We start from the raw sequence: 22,477 nt of genomic DNA, 5'->3' as shown, positions 1-22,477 counted from the left end.
GGGAGAAGCGCTTGCTGACCTTCGGGGCCAAGCCCACGGACCTGGCAAAGATTGTTCTAGGCAGCCGAGCCCCTGTCCTGCTCGGTGGCGAGAACTTCTGAGAACTTGGTATCGGTCAAGGATGTTTAAGCAGCCTTCAGGGCAAGAAGCATGTAATTCCATCTTTTAAGAAGAAAAACTTTTTTTGCTGATAAATTGCAGGCTTTATATTTAAACACACACACGCATGCACGCACGCACGCACACACTGAGGAGTCCAACTTTTTTTTTTTTAGCCATAACACACAAATTCCTGAAAATTTATAGGTTAAAAAAAAAACAAAAACACAAAAAAGGAAGACAAGCCTTTTTAGGAAGTGGCGGCAACTACGGGTTTAAGTTAAGCCCACTAAAGACAAAAAAATAAGGGCCGAAGCCCCTGTCAGACGCATCGTAGTTTTAGCAGGACGCGCGGCGGGAAGTGCTTGGGGATCACCGGCCATTGCCGTAGCCAGGGAAGAGCTGGTTGAGGATGGCCTGCAGCGGCTGGTTCACCTGCATGGCGGAGCTCCTGCCCAGGTCGTAGCGGCAGGCCGGGCAGCTGAACACCTGGGCCCGGAAGGATCTGTCCAGGCAATCCTGCCGGAGAGAGTGGGCAGGTGAGAGGGGCCCTCCGGGCCAGTGGGGAGTCCCTCCAGCCTCCTCCGCCATGGGGGCTGCCCACGGGCCCCTCCTAATGTCCAGTCTCAACTCAGGCTCCGGGGTCCCTCGGGAGGCTCCCCAACCCATCCCAGTCACCCGCGCCTTGTCGCCGTACCTCAGCTTGTCACCTCCCTCCAGGGGCCCCCTCTGACGGCCTGGGAGTAGCTAAAGGGGCTCCCCCGGCCATTCCCACGGCCTCGCCCTCACTGCTTCCTGAGGCACCTGCTGTCCTCTAGAATCATCTTATTCTGGAGAACACACCAGATGGCCCCTGGGATTTGGGGCTGTGTCCCATCCGCCCTCCCGACACCGAGCATCGTGCCTGCCACATAGCAGATGCTCAATAAACACGATGATGGAGAAGAGGGAAGGACGGAAGGGACTGGGCCTGACACCAAGTCACGACTCTGAGTCCGGACTCCTCTCCAACCTCGTGATGTCTGGGGGAAGGAGGGCCGGCGGGGGAGCAGGGAAAGGCCGAGCTGCGAGGCCAGGCGGCCGCCATCTCTCAAAACCGCGACTTCCCAAATGGGGACAGGGAAGACACAGTCCTCCACAGGCCACTCACAAGATACACCTGTGTGTGCATACACCTGGCCCAGGTAAGCCGGGGAAGGAGCTGACGTCCCCTAGTGGAAAATGCTACTGACGCCAAAGTCCACCGAACGGCCTCATGGAGGTTGCGGCTTCTGTTCGATTTTTTAAAAACTCCTGCATTATTTTCCAACGTGAAGCCTGACAGTCGTGAGTCCCTGGGCCAGCAGAGTGGAGGGCCCCAGAGATCTTCCCCAAGCCCCTCGCATGTAGTTGCCGGGACAGACGCATGGACCCCTGAAACCCCTTGGTGGCAGCCCCACTCCCCGGGACCCCCGAGGCACCCGAGACGGACTGCCCCAAGATGCCGGGTTCTGGAACGCCAAAGAAGCTTCGTGTTGTTGGGTGCTTGGCAGGCAGACCTGGCCCAAACGTGCCCCCCGAAACCCACCCCCTCCACCAATGGGCTGACCCACTCCGTGCCCACCTGGAAACAGAAATGGGCCCTTTGCAGACTCAATCTCAGCAACAAAACCACCAGGAGGAGGAGGTGAGCTCCTTTCCACTGAGGGCAACCAAGGGCCACTGTCCCCAAGGCCACCCCTCACTCTTTCTGCCAGGACCCTGCTCCGGGGTGGGAGAGGGCAGGGCCTGATCTCTGCATACCCTCAGGCACCCTTCCCTGTCTGAAAGCAGATCTGGGGGATCTGGGGTTGACGCTGGAGGCAAAACTAGTAGCAGATCAGAGGCTGAAGGAGATCAAGAGACGGGGGACCACAGTCCTGCCAAGCTGTCAATCTGGACTGATCACAACTTCCTACCAACCAGCTCTGGCCACAGGACGCTGCGGAGAAACCAGCACTTCCCATCTGGTGACTTTGCCCCAGGGGACACTCAGCTGGGTCTGGAGACGCTTTGGTTGTCACGACTTGGGGGACAGGGTGCTCCTGGCATCAAGTGGGGGGAGCCCAGGGAGGCTGCTCAACACCCCCCAGTGCCCGGGACACAACCCCATGAAGAATCAACCGGCCCCAAAGGGCAGCAGCGCCGAGCTGCGACAAGCCCGGTCTGGCTCAGCGTCACCCCCTTCCAATGTGGCTTTCAGAAACCACCGGACCCGTCACGTTGCTTCCCTCCTAAGACCCCGACCACCGGCCTGGGTCTAAAGCCCCCTGTCCAGCCTGCCTTGCCAGCACCCATGTCCACGGCAGGTCCCGCCACTCGGAGCGGCCTGGCCCTCACCCCAGGCTTCTGCGTGTGCCAGCCCTCCACCTGGGTGCTGCAACCCCAACCCACTCCAGCTCCTTGCAGACAGCAGGTTCACGCCGCCGCCTCCAGGAAGCCTTCCTTCCCACCCTAGGGGACGGCACCTCACATCTTCCAAACCCAACCCCCATCACACTTCGTGTCACAGGTGTCTGTCATCTTCCCCGCAGGCTGGGGGAGAAGGTTTCAGGGAAGGGAGGGAAGGAAGAAGGGAGGGAGGGAAGGATTCGAGTGCTGGGCTGCTGAGAGACCAGCCAGAAAGCCGGTGGGGCTGGAAAGCACAGGGCGGGGACAAGGCCATGCTGGACCCTGGTGGAGGGCACAGGGCCAGCCCACACCGCGGGTCCCCGGCGGCGTCTTGGCTCTCACCTTGCACACATTGTGCTGACACACGGTCGTGACAGGCCGGAAAACCAACTCCTGGCAGCAGATGCACTGAAACATCTCTTCCACGGCGCTCAGGAACCGCTGAAACGAGAGGGACGCGTCCGTGAAGCCATCCGGGCCCGCAGTGGGGTCCTCGCCCGCCGGGAGTTCATCCTGAGATCCGGGGTGGGGAAGCGCCAGGCCGGGCAGGTGCCGAGCGGGACGCCGGGGAACAAGCTGTTGGCAGCAAGCGGACCCCGGGCCTCGGAGGCCCGACGGGGTTTTTTATGACAAGGTCTCTTCAGGTGTGGCTCTCAATTCCCTCAGTATACAGATAAACAAATAAAGATGCTCTCGCGGGGCTGGGGCCCCAGCAGGGAACAAAACAGAAGACGCTCTGCCCTGCTGGAGCCTGAAGCCAAGTCAGGGAGGGGGGAGAAGATAAACAAGTAGAGACAAATGTCACAGTTGGGAGCAAGCGCTGGGGGGACACAAAGCAGGGCAGCCAAGGGGTGGACGGGGGCTGCTCGGGACTCAGGGGGCCAGGGAAGGCCCCCCAAGGAGGGCACCTGTGAACAGACAGGCCCGGGGGCAGGGGTTCGGCTGAGTCATACCCCCCAGATGCCCTGGTCCTCATCCCGGGACCTGCAAATGTCCCTGCACGGGGCAAAGGGACTTTGCCGATGGGACTAAGTGACGGCTCCTGCGAAGAGGAGACTATCCTGGGTTATCAGGGGGGCCTGTTATCATCACCGGGTCCTCCCGAGAGGGGGCAGAGGGGGTCTGACTACATCAGAGGCGTCCAGGGGGCCACGGGGCCAAGGTGAGTGCTAAAGGAGGCTCCTGGGAGCTGGAGACAGTGCGGAACAGTCTGCCCTGGAGACTCCGGAACGAGCCCCCAGCCCTGATCTCAGCCCCGTGAAGCTCACTTTGGGCCCCTGATTTCCAGAACTGTGGGACAATAAGTGTGTGCTGTTTGTAGCTACGACACTTGCGGTCCTTTGTTACGCCGACAACAGGAAACTCCTACAGGAGGCAAAAGGGCAAGGGCCGCGGGCAGAATCTGATGTCACTCCAAGTGACCGCAGAGGGCGCTGGAAGGGTTTGGGCTGAGAGTGACCTGAGGAGAGCCAGTTCCCGAGGCCAGCACGTCCCCCAAAGGCCAGGGGCAGAAGGATCCGGAACACCGCTCACGCCACTCACCGGCCCGTCCTTGAGCGACTGCAGGATCTCGCCCCACAGCTTGGTGTTGCTCTCGTCCTCCCGGATGAGGCTGCTCTGCTGCGCCGTCAGGCTGTAGGGCTCCACCTTCGTTTTCTTGGGGGTCCCGGGCAGGGACCCAGTGCTGGCCTCGCCGCCCCCTGCGACAGAGCAGGCCGGGGTGAGCGCTCGTGCCGCCCGAGCCGGCCGCGGACAGTGGTGCCCACGCAGACACCCACCTGCTGACTTCCGCTTCCTCCTGCCCCTCCTGGGGGACGGGACACGGCCCCCGTCCTCCTCCTCCTCCTCCTCCTCCTCCTCCTTCTTGCTGTTTTCCTTCTCCTTCTCCTTGTTGGCCAGAGCTTCCAAGTAGCCTTCCGGATACTGTCAGGGGGGAAAGGGACGGTTGTGAGAGGCAGGCGGGGCGGGGGCATCTGCTCAGACCCCAGGACCATCCCGCCGCCACCTGCCACCCCAGCCCAGGTCTCCAAGGCCACCCACCCTGTTCACTCCCTCCCAGCCCCCATCCTCCTCTCAACCCCACCCCACACACGTAGATCCCTCCTGCCTGATGCCCTGGAAGCCCCGGCTGCCCGCTCCAAGCTCAGCCGCTAAGACATCACCGCTCACTTAACCAGGGGGCGGTGGCTGAGGGGATCTAAGAGCAGCCACCTCCCAGGACGGAGGTTACTAAGCATTGCACTGAGATCGGGCATGGAGTGTTTCGCTTCCTATCCAGCAGAGACGTTCTTATTCTCTTTATTATTCAGATCAGGGGTCGGCAAACCTTCTCTGGAGAAGACCAGAGAGTAAATGTTTTCAGTTTTCGGGGTCTTTCCGTTTCCGTCATGGCAACCCAACTCTGCCGGCTGTAGCAAAGGCAGTTACAGATGATATGGCAATGAATGGGCACAGCCATGTGCCAATAAAACTTTATTTATAAACAGGTAGCCGGACACGGTGGCTTGTGCATCTGAGCTTGCCGACCCCTGATTTCGATGATTCGTGGCCCCCCCCAACGTCCTGTAAGAGGCAGTATTTGATTACCGCCCTACCTTCCCCAAGACACGATCAGATTTGATTTCTCCAATGTTCCGTCAAAGAACCTTCAACCTTCCTTAGCAACGCTATGTTGCAACAAAGATTTAAGTCACAAATAAAAACGCCATCCCCACCAGAAGTTGACGCTCGCCCACCGCTTTTTCCTCCCAGCTCCTCGGCTTCTGAAATCCCGTTGCACAGACATTGTGTTCAAAAGGCAACCCCATGTGACCCCAAGGGGGACGGAGCTATCAGATTCTCCACAGTAATTAAGATTCCTTAAATAGTCCCACACTGATCTATTTGCTGTATAGCAATGTGCGTAATGAACAGAAAACACCACAATTACAGTGCAAAAAAGCTGCACTCCTTGCTGGACAGACTCATGGAAGATTCCATTGCTTCCAAGATGTGGCTGCTCGGGGGGCTTACCCCCCCTCACCTTCACACCTGCACCTGCCTGCGTTCTATCAGTTTTGCTGGTTTGTTTCTGCTTTTTTGGAGGTACTAAGAGGTGGGGGGCCGAGAGGAGAGAAGATAAGCGAGAGCCAAGACCAGCTTCCAAATTAACTCAGAGTGAACTCTGCTACCAATCAGCGGAATAAGCACATCTGGCTCTTGAGGCCAAGACAATGACACACAAGAAAGAAAAGGTTCTCTGCTCATTCCCGACACCCCCCAGCTCCAGCACGAAGTGTGGCCACTTTGGAGCCTCGAAATCACGTGGGGTCCCGGAGACGCCAGGTGCAGCGCCATGTCACCAGGTGCTCCGAGGCCCCCCACGCTGCCCGGCCCTGGAGGGATGTCAAGCCCACAGTCCCTCTCGGGCAGGTCCGCCCGGGCCGCCCACCTGCATGGTCAGCCCGAGCCTCTTGATGCGGTCCTTCCCAGCCTTGGTCCAGGGCCCCGGCTCCTCGTCGTCCCTGCGCAGGAGGTAGCGCCACACGAGGAAGCCGGACTTGCCCTTCTCGGGCCAGTACCTCACCACCTGCGGGAGGCAAGGCGGGGGGGGGCACATCAGGGAGGGTCCTGGGCAGAGAGGGTGGCCCAGGGGCCCACGCACAGGGCTCACCTTGTAGATGCCATCGTAGCGGTTGCCCTCGGCCGGAGCATACTTGCTGTGCTTGCCACCCTTGACATTCCGGACGACGCGGACCGGCTTTCCTGCCCGCCAGTCCTTGGCCTCGGCCCCGTCGCGGTCGTTGATGGGGGCGCTGCAGTTCAGAGCCAGCGCCCTGCAGGGACAGTGGGGGGGCCCCAGGTGAGGGCGGCGGCGCCGGGGAGGGTGCAGACGCCGGACGCACCCACCGGAGGTCCATCTGTCCCCGCAGGGGCCACCCCGAGGAACGCCCAGGCCACGCAGCCGTTCTCTGCACACATGGTTTTTTTTTTTTATTTACTGGAATTTTGGTTTGGGGTCCAGATTTTATCACCTCCCGTTTTATTCTGAGCATTCATTTCCCCACGTCATTAAATATCTTCTGGAAACGTGATCTCGAACAGCCACAGAAATGAAAATGTTCCAACTGACCAATGGACAATGATCAACCCTTTCCTTTTCTGGATGTTTTGTTACTGATATTTTGTTCGTATGATAAACAGGGCTACATGTACAACTGTCACCTCCCCATGCTCGAGAAACACGTTTTTCAAAATGGAATTATAGGGTCAAGGCTAAGAACATTTGTAAGGCTCTTCGTACATATAGTCAAAGAGCTTTCCAGAAGGTGGTCCCAAGTGATACTTCTACTAACGGTGGGATAACAGCCTCTTCCCTGGCACTTATGAACATTTTAGAATTTTTTGTAAAGGCAATAAACAGTATCTCACGAGGGCTTAAAATGTACATTTCTTTGAATACCAAAATTGAACAATTTATACTGGTTATCCAATTGCATTTCTTTTTTCAGTTATTTGCATGCCCTTTTTTTTTCCTATTGGAGATTTTCTCACTTATTTACTTACTTTCTTACTGATTCCATGACCATCCCAGGTAAAGTTTGTTGCAAACTTTTCCCCCAAATAGTCATCTGCCTTTTACTTTTATTTACGGGATTAACTGATATAATTTATTTAACGAGACTGATAGTCATTCTGCCTTTTAATTTTATTTACCCAGATTAACAGATACAAGTATCTTAATCTCCAACTCTCTCGGGCTTTCCTTTTGTGCTTTAGGATGCTTCTTATGGTTAAAAATTCCTTCCCCACCCTGCAGTCTGAAAATTATTTGCCAGCTAACTCTTTAGTCCAGAGGTCAGCCCACTGCCTGCTTTCACAAGTAAAGTTTTATTGGCACACGGCCTCATCCATTCACTTCCGTGCAGTCTCTGGCTGCTTCTGCGAACAAAGGGCAGAAGTGGGTTGTTCAACAGAGACCCTGCAGCCCGGAAAGCGACAGGAAAAGTTTTGGCTTGAGTGCATGTGAACCGCTCACATACAAGGGAAGAAACAAACGCTCAGTGTTGCCACATCCCACCGCGCCCTCCCAGCAACCAAACTTCAGAGGTGGCAGCCTCGAGGGAACCCACCACCTCCGCGGAGGACACAAGAAAACCGTTTCCCACAAACCTGTTGGTGTTGGTGAGTTTCTGATCACAAGACTGTTCTGCGGTCCGTTTGTTGCCGGAAAGATCTCGCCCCCCACTGCCCGTATACGTGAAAAAATTTCCGTGGTCCTGGAACAGAGAAGGAGGGGGTGACGGCTCTGCATGAGGGGGGGCTCTGTCTGTGAGTGTCCACCGAGGACAGACACACAGACACACACAGGCGCGGGCAGGCCTCCAGTGCACTCACCACATCGTCCTCGTAGCCCCCGGCCAGCACCAGCGAGTAGGCCCCGTCGTTGCTCCGGCCGTGGATGCCCGCCACGTGAGGCCGGTGCACGCCAGATTCGCTGACCTGCCAACACCCCCCAGTGGTAAGTGAGGCCTTCCGGAAAAAACTATTAGAGAAAAGCATCCCCTCCCCATCCCCGGGCCAGGAGTCTTTGACACCAAACGCACGGCCCTTGCGTGGCACCACACCACGCCCATCATGAGAAGCTCTTTCCAGGGCGGCCCATGTCCGGGCGGCAACACGAAAGGGGCTGGCTTCCCTCCCAGCCCCACCTCAGGCCCCCGGGGGGCCTGGCCATGCGAGCTGGGACCCTTCCCATCCGGAAAATGGAGCAAAAGCGGCCTTGTGGGATTGCATTTAAGGTCAGATGACGATTTGGAATTATTAAGTGTTCAAGGAGTATGATATATACAACCTACTCTTGAATGTTTAGAAAATAAACAGACGGATAGACAGACAGAAAGAAGGACATGGCAAATGTGACCAACTGTTAAAAGTTGGAGAGTCTGAGTGTCTGGGTGCCAGGGTTTATGGAGTTCTCTGTATGAGTTTTGTATTAGTTTTGCAACTGTCCTGTGAGTTTGAAATGATCTCAAAATGAAGACATTAAAAAACAATAACGGTGCAGGAGGAGGATGATAAAAGCCACCGTCCACTGGGCAGGCTCCCGGTTCCGTCACTCACTCCACAATAAAAACCTAGGAGCCCCGGTTGGCGGGAGCGGGGCCTGGCGGGCTGCCGAGAACAAGACGCAGACGGGGCCCCCCCGAGCGGCCCTTTCCTGGGCCAGTCCTGGCCGTCTGCGGTGGACGCCCCTGAGGCCTCACCCCAGGGCAATTCCATCCCCCAGGAGACACCGAGCCACATCTGAGGTCATCTGTGGTTCTGACAGGAGCATCGAGTGGGGGGAGCCCAGGGAGGCTGCTCGACACCCCCCAGTGCCCAGGACGCCCCCACCCCAGAGAATGTTCCAGACCCGACTGTAGATGCCGTCGAGGCGTCAGATCCACCCTAGCGGAGGGTCCCCAGCCCCGGTGGACAGCAAAAGGCGGGAGCTGTTCCCACGACAGGCCGAAGCCCCTCTCCCCGGAATGGGGGTCCCCGGGCGCCCTCCCCCGCCCCCAAGGAGACGGGCACTGCGCCCCCCGCCCCGGGATGGCCGCGGTACCTGCACTCGGAAGCGCCACATGGTGCCCACGGGGACGCCCGGGATGGGCCCGTAGTGGTTGGATGGCACGATGGTGCACTCCTTGGTCCGGCCCACGCACGCCATGCCCTGTCCGTTCCGGAAACACACGACGCCGGCGTGAACAGGAGTGGGAGGAGGGTGCGCGGGCAGGCGGGCGGGCGCCGGGGGCTTCTCACCTTGCCCCAGTCGCGCTGCGAGGACGACGTGGCTGAGGCCATCTTGGCTTTCTTCTTGCTTTCCTTCAGCTTCTCTCCGGCTAGCACCACCTCGCTGGCGTCATTCCGACACTCGGGGCAGTACCTGCGAGCGCACGGATGTCACGCCTGGGGGGACGCGAGCCTGTGGTCGCCCCCGGCCTCCCTGCCCCTGCCGTGCTCCCTTCCCACCTCGCCCCCTGCCGTGCTCCCTTCCCACCTCGCCCCGACGGGCCATTAGCCACTCGCGGCTCCTTATATTAAAATTCAGATGCCTTAAAATTAAATAACCCAGTTTCTTGGTCACCCTAGCACATGTGAGTGCTCGGTAGCCACGTGCAGCGGGTGGCGACCAGGCTGGTGCAGATCTGGAAAATTCTAGAACTTTCTGGGGGGCAGCGGAGTCTTGCCCCTCCCCTGCTTAGAATCCCACAGCTCCTCCCGATGGCGAGAGAGAACCAGATGGCGATGACGGCGTGGGAAAGGCAGGGGAAATTCAACAAGTGCCTTCTCACAGCTGTGGGTTCGCTTTCCCCATCTCCGTGGGGGGCTTGGGGGTTCAGATAACAGCAACCCCCTTCCCGCTCAGAGCTACAGCCAGGAATAAATCCGTCCGCTCACACAGGGGCCTGGGAGCACAGCCAGGTACAGCCAGACCCCTCCATCCGCCGACGAGTATGGTATGAGCACCAAGAACGTAGCGGTTCGGAGCCCTGCTCTCCAGGAGGGGCCGAGAATCCCACCCTCTGCCTCCCACCTGCCGAGTCCCCTTCCCCTGCAGCAATCCTGAGACCCAGGCCCCCACGCAGAACACAAGAAGGATCCCTCACCCACCTCCGCTCCCCGCCCATCCCGGGCCTCTGGGATCTGGCCCCAATGTCGCCCTTCCCCCGGGGCGGCCCACTCACCACTCGTCCTCGTCGGGGATGCTGCTGAGCGGCGGGCACAGGCAGTAAATGTGGAAGGCCATGTCGCACTCGTCGCACATGAGCTGCTTGTCCGGGTCCTGCTTGCCCCCGCACAGGTGGCAGGCGCAAAGCCGGCAGGCCTTGCTCTCGTCGTCCCTGCAGTGCTTGCAGGACGGCCCACTCTTCCCTGCACACACACACGTGCAAGGGCGGTCAGCGCCGGCCAGGCCGGGCCAGCCAGGGGCCAGCAGCTCCCAGCCACCGCCACCCACGCCCGATGCGGACGAGACCGGACGGAAGGATCCGAACTCACTTCTCATTGGGTTCTCCACCACGGGGCTCCCTTCCCCTGGACGCTCGATCTTAAACACCTCGTCCACGAAGATGATCCGACAGTCGTTGATGGAGTCATCCCTGAGGGAGACGAGCCGTTAGAACTTTCCGGCTGCCTGATCCCGCAGACCATGTTGGCGGATTCTGCCACCTAACAAGCACTCTAAGACCACTGGGCCTCATTATATCAGAGAAAGGCCACGAGGGGCCTTGTGCATAAGCTTAGCGCCACTCGCCTTGTGGATTAAAATCCTACCGAATCGGACACCAGATGAAGCCAGCACAAAAACCAGAATTTCCTTACACAGTGCTTTTAAGAGAGTAAGTTTCAGCCTTTGGGAGGGAAAGCCGTGTTCAGCAAGGGCCAGCATGCAAAACGCATGAAGGCAAAGTGTGATCAATTCTCCTATGTCAAAATAAAAAGGCTCCTATAAATTAAAATGCCCCCCAATGATCAATCCAACATCCACATCAGCAACATCCAATCAGAGACATAAATGAGCCACACAGGTGATTTTAAATGTTCTAGTACCCACAGGAAAGAAGCAAAAACAGGTGAAATTAATTCAAATGTTTTACGTAACTCAATGGATGCCCAAAATGTTATGGTGTCAGCAGGTAACGAGTATTAAAAAATGACTGAGCTACTTTGCATTCTTTTCTCTCCAAAGTCCTCAGCGTATTTTACACTGACAGTACATCTCTATTTGGAACAGCCACATTTGAAGGTCCCCGTGGCCACAGGTGATTCGCACCTATGGGGTCAGTGCAACTGCAGATCTCTCCACCGGTTTGTGGGACACCCAGGGGACAAAGGATGCAGAAAATGACCCAGGGAGATGCAAACGGCCAGGTGTCTTCAACAAATCAGTTGGAGGCTACAGGAAAAAGGAGATGGACAAGAAATCTAAAGAATAAGAGATTTAAAAGCTAATTGCTGACCGATTGCAATCTGTGGACCTGACCAAACAACTTGTTTAAGACCAAAAATAAGAAATAAAAAAAAAAACAGATGACTGTTAGACTGAACTACAGCTGAATAGGAGTTATTAAGAAATTAGTGATAATTTTTTAAGTAGTGATAATGGCATTATAATTACATTATTAAAAATTGCATTTTTTAAAAGAGCCCCTCCTTTGGTAATAAAATATTTAGAGAACAAATGATTCGATGCTTCGGAGCGACCTCGATATAATGGGGGGGGGGTGACGAGACGAAACGAGATGGGCCTTGAGCTCCCAACTGCTGACGTTGAGTGATGTCATCTGGGTTCAGTACATTTTTCTCTCTAATGCTGAACGTTTGAGTTTTGCCACGATCAAAAGTAAAAATAAATAACAAAATTAAATTGCCCCCCACCCACCCGCCCTTAACAATCTCCTAAACAAGGTTAAGAGACGTGGAGAAAATATTTGCAACATACCTGGAGAAAAGCCCAACAGCCAGAATATATCAGAAACCTCCTAAGATCAGTAAGGAATGAGCAACCAACCCGACAGCAAGGCAGACAGACATTTCACAGACAAGGAGATAGAAATAAACGGCCAAAGAGCAGGCGAAAAGACACCGGGGTTTCTGATCATCGTGGTAACGCCCCTTCTACGGATGGCAAGTTCAAGGGACAAGAAACGGACGACTCCACCTTCCCAGGAGCACCTCGAGACTCCCCAGGGAGATTTAAAATGCCCATCACCCCACTCCGTTTCTTGGGCTCTGCCTTGAAGAAATACACACACACATGTGCACAAGATATGGGGGGCACTAGGATCTGCCTTCAGTACGGGAAAACAGGAGACAACCTAAGTGTCCACTGGCAGGGGATCGGGAAGTAGAGGCGAGTGGCCACGAATCACGGAATAGTTTGTGTGCCACGGCAAAAATGAACGGCATAGAAGCAAAACTTCCCCAGACTTATTGCTGCGGGAGAAAGGCAAGTTCCAGACTGTTAATGCTACTGACACCCACCAAAAAAAAAAGAGGACTGTCTTAATTTAGGTACCTGGGTATGCACATGAGCAGGAAAATGCCTGGGAAGAGGTACTGAAGAGGAAAATAAGCTGGGTGGGGTCGTGGGGGCCTTCTGCTTTATCTATGTCACTTGAATTCTTTTTTCATATCTATGTATAAATATATATAAAATCAGAACACATTCTTGGGTAATTATCAATAAAATAAATGGATTCTTATACTTGATGCAATTTTCTGTATGTTTCACTTCAATAAATTTTAAATTATAATGAAAAAAAATTAGTAGGCTCTCAATAAAATAATACTGTAGGCACACTTCCGCAGCTTGCTTTTTTTTTTTGGAACATTACTTTTTTGAAGTCGATTTGCGGGGTTGTGCCATTAATAGCTGTATGACTCTTCCAAATAAACGAGGGATAAATGTCCGTCATTTACCCATTCTCTTTTTGACATTTTATTGATGTCATGTTTATAAAGTTCAAAACAAGCAAAACTAAAGTGGCCACGACTATTTTTAAAAGAAGTGACATACACAACATTCGGAAGAGCACTAAGGGGTAGTATTGCTCTGGTTCTTCGGGGGGGTTGTGGACTCCCACGTGTCGGTTTATCATATACTTGACAGGTACCCTACATATACAATAACATTTGAGATTTTACAAACAAAAAACTTCAGTTTATTAAAACTAAATCTAAATTTTAAAAAATAAAGAAATGAATTTAATTCTATACCCAGCAAAGCTACTCTTCAGAAAGGAAGAAGGAAAAGGCCTTCTCAAGAAAAGGGGGACTTGTCTCTAGCAAACAAGCACAATCCATGAAAGGAAAAATGTATAAATCGGACTTCATCAAAATTAAAAACTTTTGCTTGGCGAAAGGTCCTGGCAAGAGGATGAAAAGACACGCTGCAGACTGGGAGCAAATATTTGCAATACACGCTTTCTGACAAAGGACTACTATCTCCAATATATAAAGAACTCTCAAAGCTCAACAACCCAAAATCTAAATGATCCACTTGGAAAACAGGCAGCAGGCACGACCCAGTATTTCACCAGAGATGGTGGGACGGCCAATGGGCACCTGACAAGATGCTCAACATCATCAGCCACTAGGGAAATGCAAATCGAAACCACAATGAGAGATCACTGAATGCTTCTAGAATGCCGCAACTAAAAAACTGCCAACACCAAATGCTGGCAAAGATGTGGGGGAACTGGATCTCTCGGGCACTGCTGGTGGGAATGCAGAACGGCTCGAATCACTCTGGAAAGCTGTCTGGCAATTTCGTATAAAACTTAACATGCAGTTACCATCCCATCCGGCCACTGCACTCCTGGGTGTTTACTTCAGGGACACAAAGACTCACGTTCACAGGGAAATCTGTCCATGAATGGCTGGCCACCGCAGCTTAGTGTGTAACAGCCAAAAACCGGAAACGACCCCAATGTTACACAAATCATGGTCCAAACCATGGAAAGTACCCAGCAATAAAATGGGATGAAATTTGCTGCCCCTGGACAACTCTCCAGGAAACACTGACTGTGGAAGGCCAAACTCGAACGGTCACCGACTGTAAGATTCCGTTTACCTAACACTGGTGAAATGACGAAGTTGCATTGATGGAGATGAGGTCAGCGGCTGCCTGGGGTCCGAGACGGGTGGGTGCAGAGGGTGGGCACGGCGATAAAAGGGCCATAGGATGGACCCCTGTGGGGAGGGAATGTTCCGTACCTTCACACATCGATGTCAATTTTCTGGAGGTGACACTGACTTCTTTGAAAGATGCTATCCTTTGGATAAAAGGCACACGGAATCCCTTCTTGCAAATGTGTGTGAACCTCCAATGATGGTAAAATAAAGTTTCATTAAAATGAATGAATGAGTATACAGCCGTTCACCGCGGATGAGCTGACATGGAGACTCTGCATTTGCAAGTCAGGGCTGGAGGTTGCTGGCAGCTTCTGGCACTGCACAAAGCAAGCACTGGGACACGGCTGCCCTGGGTGTCCCACTGCCCCCGATCTTAAGGCCTGTCACCCTCCAGAGGACAGCACTGAGACGTCCCTATCGCACGGCATCTTGTACAATGCCTGACTTGGCTATCGAGAATCAGCCCTGGGCGAGAGCTCACAGCGGGTGGGTACCCAGCTCGGGGCTCCCTTCCTACCATCCTCCAGGATCCCCTGACCCTCCTGTGAGCGGGCGGTACTGCCCCTCAGGCACGGAGGTCACCCGGTCCCCGGACCCCTCCCCTTTCCCACCGGCGTCCCCTCAGAAGGACGCGGGAGATGTGTACGGCTGAACAGGAAGAAGGTTCCAGCACCATCGGGCGAGGGGGCGCAGTCAGCAAGCCCGTTTTCTCTGCCATACTCCCACTGCCTGGGACGGTCCATGGGGCATTAGCAAAGCCATTTTCTGCTACAAGGGGGAATCAAGGAGTCGGGGACAATGGTAGGAAGGAGATTTGCTTTTTGAGTCTTGAGCCGAGCGAGATTATTAGCTATTCAGAGCAATAAAAGGCAGTGATCCTCCTTCTCTCCACACTGCCTCTGGCCCAAGGCATGGCTCTCACAGCCTCTCTCAGTCCTGGCAACAGCTCTGCCAAGTGCTTGGACACAGGAGGGCCTGTGGTAGCTCCCCGCTGTGATGGCTGCAGCAGACACAGTCTACGAGTCCAAGGGGGCCCCCGTTACCCCAGCCTCCTGAAATCCACACATTGTGCAGCCCCCTCTCCTCACGTGTGACTTGCATTTAACCAATAAAACTACAGGTGGTCTCTGGAGAGTTTAGCAAAATCCTGAAGCCCTCAATCCTTCAACCACAAAGAAAACTAAATGATGCCAACAACTACACAAGCTTGGAAGCAGATTCTTTCCCGGTCGAGCCTCGGATGAGAACACAGCCCTGCCACCTGGCTGCTGTACCGGAGGACTCTAAGCAGAGGACCCAGCCCAGGCTCCAGACCCACAGAAACAGCTAGATACTAAACGGGTGTTGCTTTAAGCTGCTACGTGTGTGGCAGTTTGTTACGCAGCAATAGCTGACTGATACAATCACTAACACGAAGCACAAGGCCACCAGGTGCCAGGCCCTGAACTATGTGTTTGCATGGATTACCTCATCTTGACCTCTACTATCATACTTAAATGCCACTGTCCCCACTCAACAGAGGCAAAACTGAGATGTGAGCTGGCCACGGTCACACAACTGGGAAGGAGGTTTCAAACCCAGCTTGCCCAACTCCAAAAAGCTTTCGATCTCCTCTTCTGACTCTGCCAGAACTGACAATATAACCATGCAGCCTCTAACCAGTGGGCTCCTCATTTCAACTCAGCAGCACACGCTAGAAATTCCTGGAACGTGAAGGCTGGACAGCAGCCGGGATCTCCCAAGTCCGGCTGCTGCCAAGTGGCAGGCGGGGTTGGTGACCATCCCACCGGCAGATCTAGTTTAGCCCCCACCTCATTTGTTGTTGTTTTTAATCCAAACCAGTCACCAACATTCAAAAATCTGACTTCACGGAATAATCCAGATTGTCTACCTTCTCACAGAAACTGGAGGCCTGGTAAATCCTGACTGTTCCAGTTTGCTAATGCTGCCAGAATGCAAAACACCAGAAATAGACTGGCTTTTATAAAGGGGGTTTATTTGGTTACACAGTTACAGTCTTGAGGCCATAAAGTGTCCAAGGTAACACATCAGCAATCAGGTACCTTCACTGGAGGATGGCCAACGGCGTCCAGAAAACTTCAGTTAGCTGGGAAGGCATGTGGCTGGCATCTGCTCCAAAGTTCTGGTTTCAAAATGGCTTTCTCCCAGGACGTTCCTCTCTAGACTGTAGCTCCTCTTCAAAATGTCACTCTCAGTTGCTCTTGGGGCGTTTGTCCTCTCTTAGGTTCTCTGGAGCAAAAGTCTGCTTTCAACAGCTGTCTTTAAACTGTCTCTCATCTGCAGCTACTCTCTCAGCTCCTGTGCAATCTTCAAAGTGTCCCTCTTGGCTGTGGCAAGCTCGCTCCTTCTGTCTGAGCTTATACAGTGCTCCAGTAAACTAATCAAGGCCCACACTGAATGGGCAGGGCCACACCTCTATGGAAATCATCCAATCAGAGTCATCACCCACAGTTGGGTGGGCCATATCTCCATGGAAACATCCGTTCCAACTTAATCCCCACTAATATGTCTTACCATACAAGATTACATCAAAGATCATGGCGTTTTGGGGGACATAATACATTCAAACCAGCACACCAGCTGACATTCCCATCCAGAACCAATAAGCCGGAACCAGTGGCAGCCACCTGTCTGAACAACCAGGGTGCGTGTGCTCTCGTCACCTTCATCCCTGCCTGTCCCCTGTGAGCGTCTGCCTTGGGGACCCTGGATCCCGGGAGCCCCCGCTGCACAGAGAAGTCGACGCCAGGGAGAGGGAAGGACTTCCACAAAGTCACTCCGTAAATGGCCCAAATGCCAACCAAATCTCTGCTTCTTACCCCAGATCGAGCCCATTTCCCGCGCTCTGCTTTAAGTGTATCCACATTTAAAACTTGGGGTCTGGGTTTTGGCAAAGCAGGCTGCTGCACCCGTGCCCCGCACATGCTTTGGAAAAAGCAGATGGTCTGAGACATAACGTTCAGAAATATTCAGCGTAAATCCTTCTCTTGGGAGCCGCTGAACCTGTTCTCGGCCATTAGGGTCATTGAATACGGACCGTTTTCGCCCTCCTGCTGCAGAGTGCTTCCTTCTAAACACTCGGCAAAGGCGACACCGCTGAACAGGACGGGAGGACGAGGGGCTGCCCCCCATCTCTACCTTCAGGTTTGCTTTCGGACCAGAGATCTGGAAGCGAGCTTCCACGTGATGCTGGGATTTCTGGGTTTCGAGTCGTGGGGTGGCTTTGGGTTTTTTAAACGGCCTGAGTGCGATGAAATTCGCTCATTTCACGTGTGTGAGAGTCTGTTGTACAGTCCCTTCACGGGGAGGTACGGCCATCGCCATAACCAACTCTAGGATATTCCTGTCACCCTTGCGGTGCGTCCTGGCATCAAAGGGGAGGTGGCAAAGGACTCTCTCCAATAGGAAAGGGGCCGATGGTTAAAGGGCTGTCACCAACCGGTTCCCGCTGTCGGCAGTTTTCTTTTTCAGCTGTGCCCTTGAATTTCTTACATAGGACCCCAGCTCAAAAACTACTTCTGTATGTTCAAACCACACATATATGCATCTTTTCAAGTGCTAAGAGATGGGTTAATAGCAGTTCATCGGGGTGCTGTGTCCGTGTTTAGAGTATTGAGGACAGCGAGCTGCCTGTGTCTATAAATAAAAGTTTTATTGACACACGGCCGCACCCCCTTGGCCACAGATTGTCTTTCCCCCCAGGGCCGGGCTGAGTGGTCTCCAGAGAGGCAATGGACTACCTGGCCCAAGGGAGGGAGGCGAATCCTGGGGCTCTGGGCACTCGCCAGTCGGGGCCCCACTGGGTGGCAGGAGGCTCTGCCCCTTTCGGTCCTCACCCATGCAGGACGGGGTGGAACCCAGATTCCGAGGGCCAGGGTGGGCCCTCGAGGGGTGCCCCAGGACTCTGCGGCTCCCAGTCCACAGTCGGTCAGGGTTCACGGAGGCACAGGCCATGGGGTCTCCCGGCTGCCCCCTGCGGCCCACCACGGCCCGGCAGCCGGAACAAGGATTCTAAATCCCAGAACAGATCGCGCCCCTCTCGTGCGGGAAACCCTCTTCACCGGGGCAGGGCCATGCCCTGAAAGATGCCCGGAGGCTTCCATAGCCTCTGCTCGCTCTGCCCTTTCCTCCCTCAACTCCACTGGCCTCCTTTATCGGCCACAAACACTCCAGGGCCAGTCCCGCCCCAGGGCCTTTGCATGTGCCTGCGACACCGAGGCCAATATTCCAGCGGCTGCCTCTCTCTCCCCCTTCAGGTCTCCGATCTAATGCCACCTCCTCCGAGAGGCTCCTCCCAACTGCCTCCCACACCCCCTCGTTCTCACCCCTGCTCCCCTATCGCACCCAACACTGTAGTAGGTTCCTTATTTGTCCGGCGCCAAGCAGCCTCACTGCTCCATGGGGTGGGAACTTGGTTTTCTTCACAGCGATGACCCAAGGGCTCCCAACTGGGGACAAGCCTGCTCTGGGGGACACTCACATCTGGGAGGTGCTCCTGGCATCGAGTGGGTGGAGGCCGGGGGGCCGCCCGACCCCCTCCAGTGCCCAGGATGGCCTGTCACAGCAAATGCTGACACAGCTCAAAATGTCCACAGAGCCGAGGCCAGGCAGCTCCGCACTCGCCTTACACCCAGAACAGGTCTCAGCAGGCAGAGGGCACTCGATAAATGACGTGCACCGTGTGACATCTACTCTGCTCGGTAAGGAACACACACTGAACATAATGACCAGCAGAGGGGACTCTCACAGCCGGGGGTCCTTAAGGGCCCAGAGGCACCTTCTCCACATCTCACGCTGTGACTTCTCTGCCTAGAAGCTGCGTCCTCCACGGCCTGACTCCCCTGGTGCCACCGTTGTTATCAGCAGGTGGCAGAACACAAAGTTGGGGGGCCAGGAGGCTGAAAAGGGAGGGGCTATGCTCACTCCTAAGCTGAAAGGCTGGGAAAAGTCCAGAGAGGCGAGGCCTGAGCTGAACTCTGCCAGGAGGACAAGTGTGGGAGGGGAAGAGATGGGGCAGAGGCAGGCGGACGAGGAGTTTAAGACAAATGGGGCTGAGATGGTGGCAGGCAGGCCAGGGCACCAGTGGCCACTGCTGGGGACTGGACGTCCATCCCACGGGCCCCAGGCTTTAACTGCTGAGAAACTGAGGGTGCATTTTGTGCACGAGATGACAAAAGCATGTGTTGAGTTTTCCCAGCAGCTCTGATCCTAACAGGGAAACCCTGAGAGCAACGTAGATGCTGCCGGCAGGGGAGTTTTCCATCTCGGCTCCTAAGAAGGTTACGGAACAGTCCAGTCTGCCTCAGCAACAGAAAGGAACCAGCCACCAGGACAGGCAACAGCGCAGACAGACTCCAAAAACACACGCAGTGAAGACAGACGCAGAGACTACAGGAGGTGTAAATCACGTTTGTGAAAGTTCTAGAAAACGCAAAACTGGAGAGAGAGAGCAGAGCAGGGGGTGCAGGGGCCGGAGGAGGGAGTGAGGGGACTAAAGGCAAACAGGCACAAGGGAACTTGCTGCGGAGCTAAAAGTGCTTTAAAACTGGATGATGACTTCTCCAAAGAAGATACCTAAATGGCCATTAGGTACAAGAAAAGATGCTCAACGTCGTTAGCCATCGGAGAAACGCAAATTAAAACTAAAATGGGACCCCACTGCACAACCACAAGGATGGCTCTTATTTAAAAAATGGAAAAGAATAAGTGCTGGCGAGGACGTGGAGAATCTGGAAGTCTTGGGCACTGGTGGTGTGGATGGACAGTGGTGCAGCCGCTGTAGAAACGTTTGGTGGTTCCTCACAAAATTAAGAGCGAACTCTCAAATGGCTGGCAGTCCCACTCCGAGATATACACATGAGAGCACTCTAAGCAGCGACTCAGACAGATACTTGTACTCCAATGTTCAGCACAGCACGATTCACAATCGCCATAAGGTGGAAGCAACCCAAGTGTCCACTGACAGGTGAACGGAGAAACACAATATGGTCTATCCAGACAATGGAATATTACTCAGTTGTAAAAAGAAATGAAGTTCTGAGCTGTGCTATAAGGTTCCAACGTGCATGGACCTTGTGAAATAAACCAGACACAAAAGGACGAACAAATATTGTATGCTTTCTCATACGTGAAATACCTGGAGGAAGCAAATTCATAGAGACGGAAAGCAGAAGAGCAGTTACCAGGAGTAGAGAGAGGGAATGGGAAGTTATTGGTAAATGAGCGTGAGTTTCGGCTTAGGATGCAAGTAATCTGAAAACAGACAGTGGTGAAAGCTACAAAGTATTGACAATATACTTTACGTCAAAGAATTGTCCACTTAAAATGGTTAGAATGATTTTTTATGTGTATTTTATCACAACCAAAATAAATAAATTTAAAAATTCATACCCCAAAATAATGGATTATGATGATGGCTGCATGACCCATTTACTAAAACACATCAAACTGTACGGTTCAAATGATATTGGGTGACGTAAATTATATCTCAATAATCCCAATTTGGAAGCTAAATTTGTATGTATTTAAGATGCAAAAAAAAAATTATATATATATATATATATATATATATATACACACACACAAAAGGACACTTGCTAAGGTGGGTGAAAAAAGTATATCATGGAAGTTTGTCAGATATTGGTATGGCTCAATCTCGGAGATACACTGTCAAATCAAAAAGCAAGCAGACCAGGGCTTTAGCAAACATTTTCTGCAAAGTGCCGGATGGTGAATCACGGTAAATATTTTCGGCTTTATAGGCAATCCGGACTTTGTCACACCCATTCAACTCAACCCTCTCACCTCAAAGCAGCCATAGCGGATATGTACGAATGTGCAGGGTGGGGTTACAATAAAACTTTATTTACAAAAACAGGCAATGGGCTGGACACGGCCTGTGTGCTGCAGCTGGCCGACCCCTAACAGAGAGGACACTGTCCCTGTCTGCGTTTGGTTTATTTCTGTGTTTGCAAACGTGCGCTTATGTACACACAGAACATCCCCGGAAGGATAAGAGCGTTCTTTCCAGAAAAAGAAGCTGGGTGACTGGGACACAGATCCGTGTGTAGCCTTTGGCACTTCTGAAAGCAGGGGCAGGCAAACCAGTTTGGCCAGGGATGTTCTCTGTTCTGGTAACCTGTTCTTCTGAGCTGGCTTAACCACAGGTCATATAACCCAAGCGTGCACAGGAAACAGACCCGTCCTTCAGAAGACCTTTGAGACGCAGGGACAAAGATCACCACCTCCCTCGGAACCAAGATCAGGAGGACAAGTTGACATCAGAAGTAAATTGAATGCGAGATGCCTTTCAACAAGGAAGATCCAGCCTAAAATCCACTCTACCACACAGGGACAGCTCTAGCATGAACCAATGGGACCAGGCCGAGTCAAACCTGCCCACTTCCGTCCCCACCAACCGCCTCCCATTCCCAGAAAACCTCCCGTAACTCCCAGATCAGAGAAGACGGAGCTGAGCCTGGCCTGCTGTCTCCTGCCAGTCGACCTCGCAATCAAACTCTCTTTTCTCAAAATCCCGGGGGCAGGGTATTGGCTTCTGCACATGCTAGGCAGAGAGCCATTGCTCGGTGACGCTTTCTGAATCTGAACCCCACATCTGAATGCAGTGCCTTCTCGGCAAAATTAAAACCAGCACAAAAGGGGGAGCAGGAGGCTTGAGAACCGGGCCTGCCAGGCCTGGGGCTCAGGGACGGCTCCCGGGCGCATCAGCGACCACCGCTGGTGACAGCGGGGAGGTGGCAGCCTGCAGGGAGGGGGGCCCAGCCGGCCAGAGACACTCACCCCAGCATGACGTTGACGTAGAGCTCCCGCGAGGTCCGCGTCTCCCGCTTGCGCAGGATCTCGGCGTCGTACCAGAAGCCGCGCTCCTTGGGGTTGTCGGGGTTGTAGTTGAGCATGACTACCTGGCCCGCCTCCAGCTCCTGCCACTTGAGGAGGGTGCGGGCACGGGCGCGGACGTCCCTGGAGCCCATCTGGACCACGCCGTTCTCGGGGTAGCTGCGGGGGAACAGCCCGGCACATCCCGTCACCACCGGGTCCCCTGGCCACGGGAGACCCTCATTCCCTCCAGGAGGGAGGTGGCCATTCCTGCAACCTGGGTTGGGATAATTTTCATCCTAGGGGTGCACGGTCACTGCCCCGATTACCTCCCCTGCTGACGTCAAGGACACATGGGTGTAGAAGGTGCCCCCCCAATTACAGGAGGAAATTCGGAAGGGAAGAAATTTTGACTTTTTTCAACTCACATGTACTGAAACGCATTTTTAAA

General features: G+C 54.0%; 1 protein-coding gene across 2 annotated transcripts in view; it reads right to left on the bottom strand.

The window, feature by feature from the left end:
• Positions 1-348: 348 nt before the first annotated feature.
• UHRF1 (ubiquitin like with PHD and ring finger domains 1) overlaps positions 349-22,477 on the bottom strand; it is a 36,328-nt gene continuing 14,199 nt past the window's right edge. For both annotated transcript variants that reach the window (XM_037824059.1, XM_037824058.1), the window contains exons 5-17: positions 21,991-22,206; positions 10,531-10,631; positions 10,218-10,404; positions 9,292-9,415; positions 9,095-9,202; positions 7,885-7,989; positions 7,660-7,766; positions 6,161-6,323; positions 5,939-6,076; positions 4,287-4,431; positions 4,051-4,208; positions 2,851-2,949; positions 349-618 (exon numbers count right to left, since the gene is read on the bottom strand). In XM_037824059.1, coding sequence (XP_037679987.1) covers positions 472-618; positions 2,851-2,949; positions 4,051-4,208; positions 4,287-4,431; positions 5,939-6,076; positions 6,161-6,323; positions 7,660-7,766; positions 7,885-7,989; positions 9,095-9,202; positions 9,292-9,415; positions 10,218-10,404; positions 10,531-10,631; positions 21,991-22,206 — 1,798 coding nt within the window. In that variant the 3' untranslated portion in view covers positions 349-471. The remainder of the gene's footprint in view (positions 619-2,850; positions 2,950-4,050; positions 4,209-4,286; positions 4,432-5,938; positions 6,077-6,160; positions 6,324-7,659; positions 7,767-7,884; positions 7,990-9,094; positions 9,203-9,291; positions 9,416-10,217; positions 10,405-10,530; positions 10,632-21,990; positions 22,207-22,477) is intronic.

This window comes from Choloepus didactylus (genome assembly GCF_015220235.1).
Source record: "Choloepus didactylus isolate mChoDid1 chromosome 25 unlocalized genomic scaffold, mChoDid1.pri SUPER_25_unloc1, whole genome shotgun sequence".
Lineage (NCBI taxonomy): Eukaryota > Metazoa > Chordata > Mammalia > Pilosa > Megalonychidae > Choloepus > Choloepus didactylus.
Note: the sequence above shows the minus strand (reverse complement) of the source record. Positions and strands in the feature narration are given on the sequence as shown.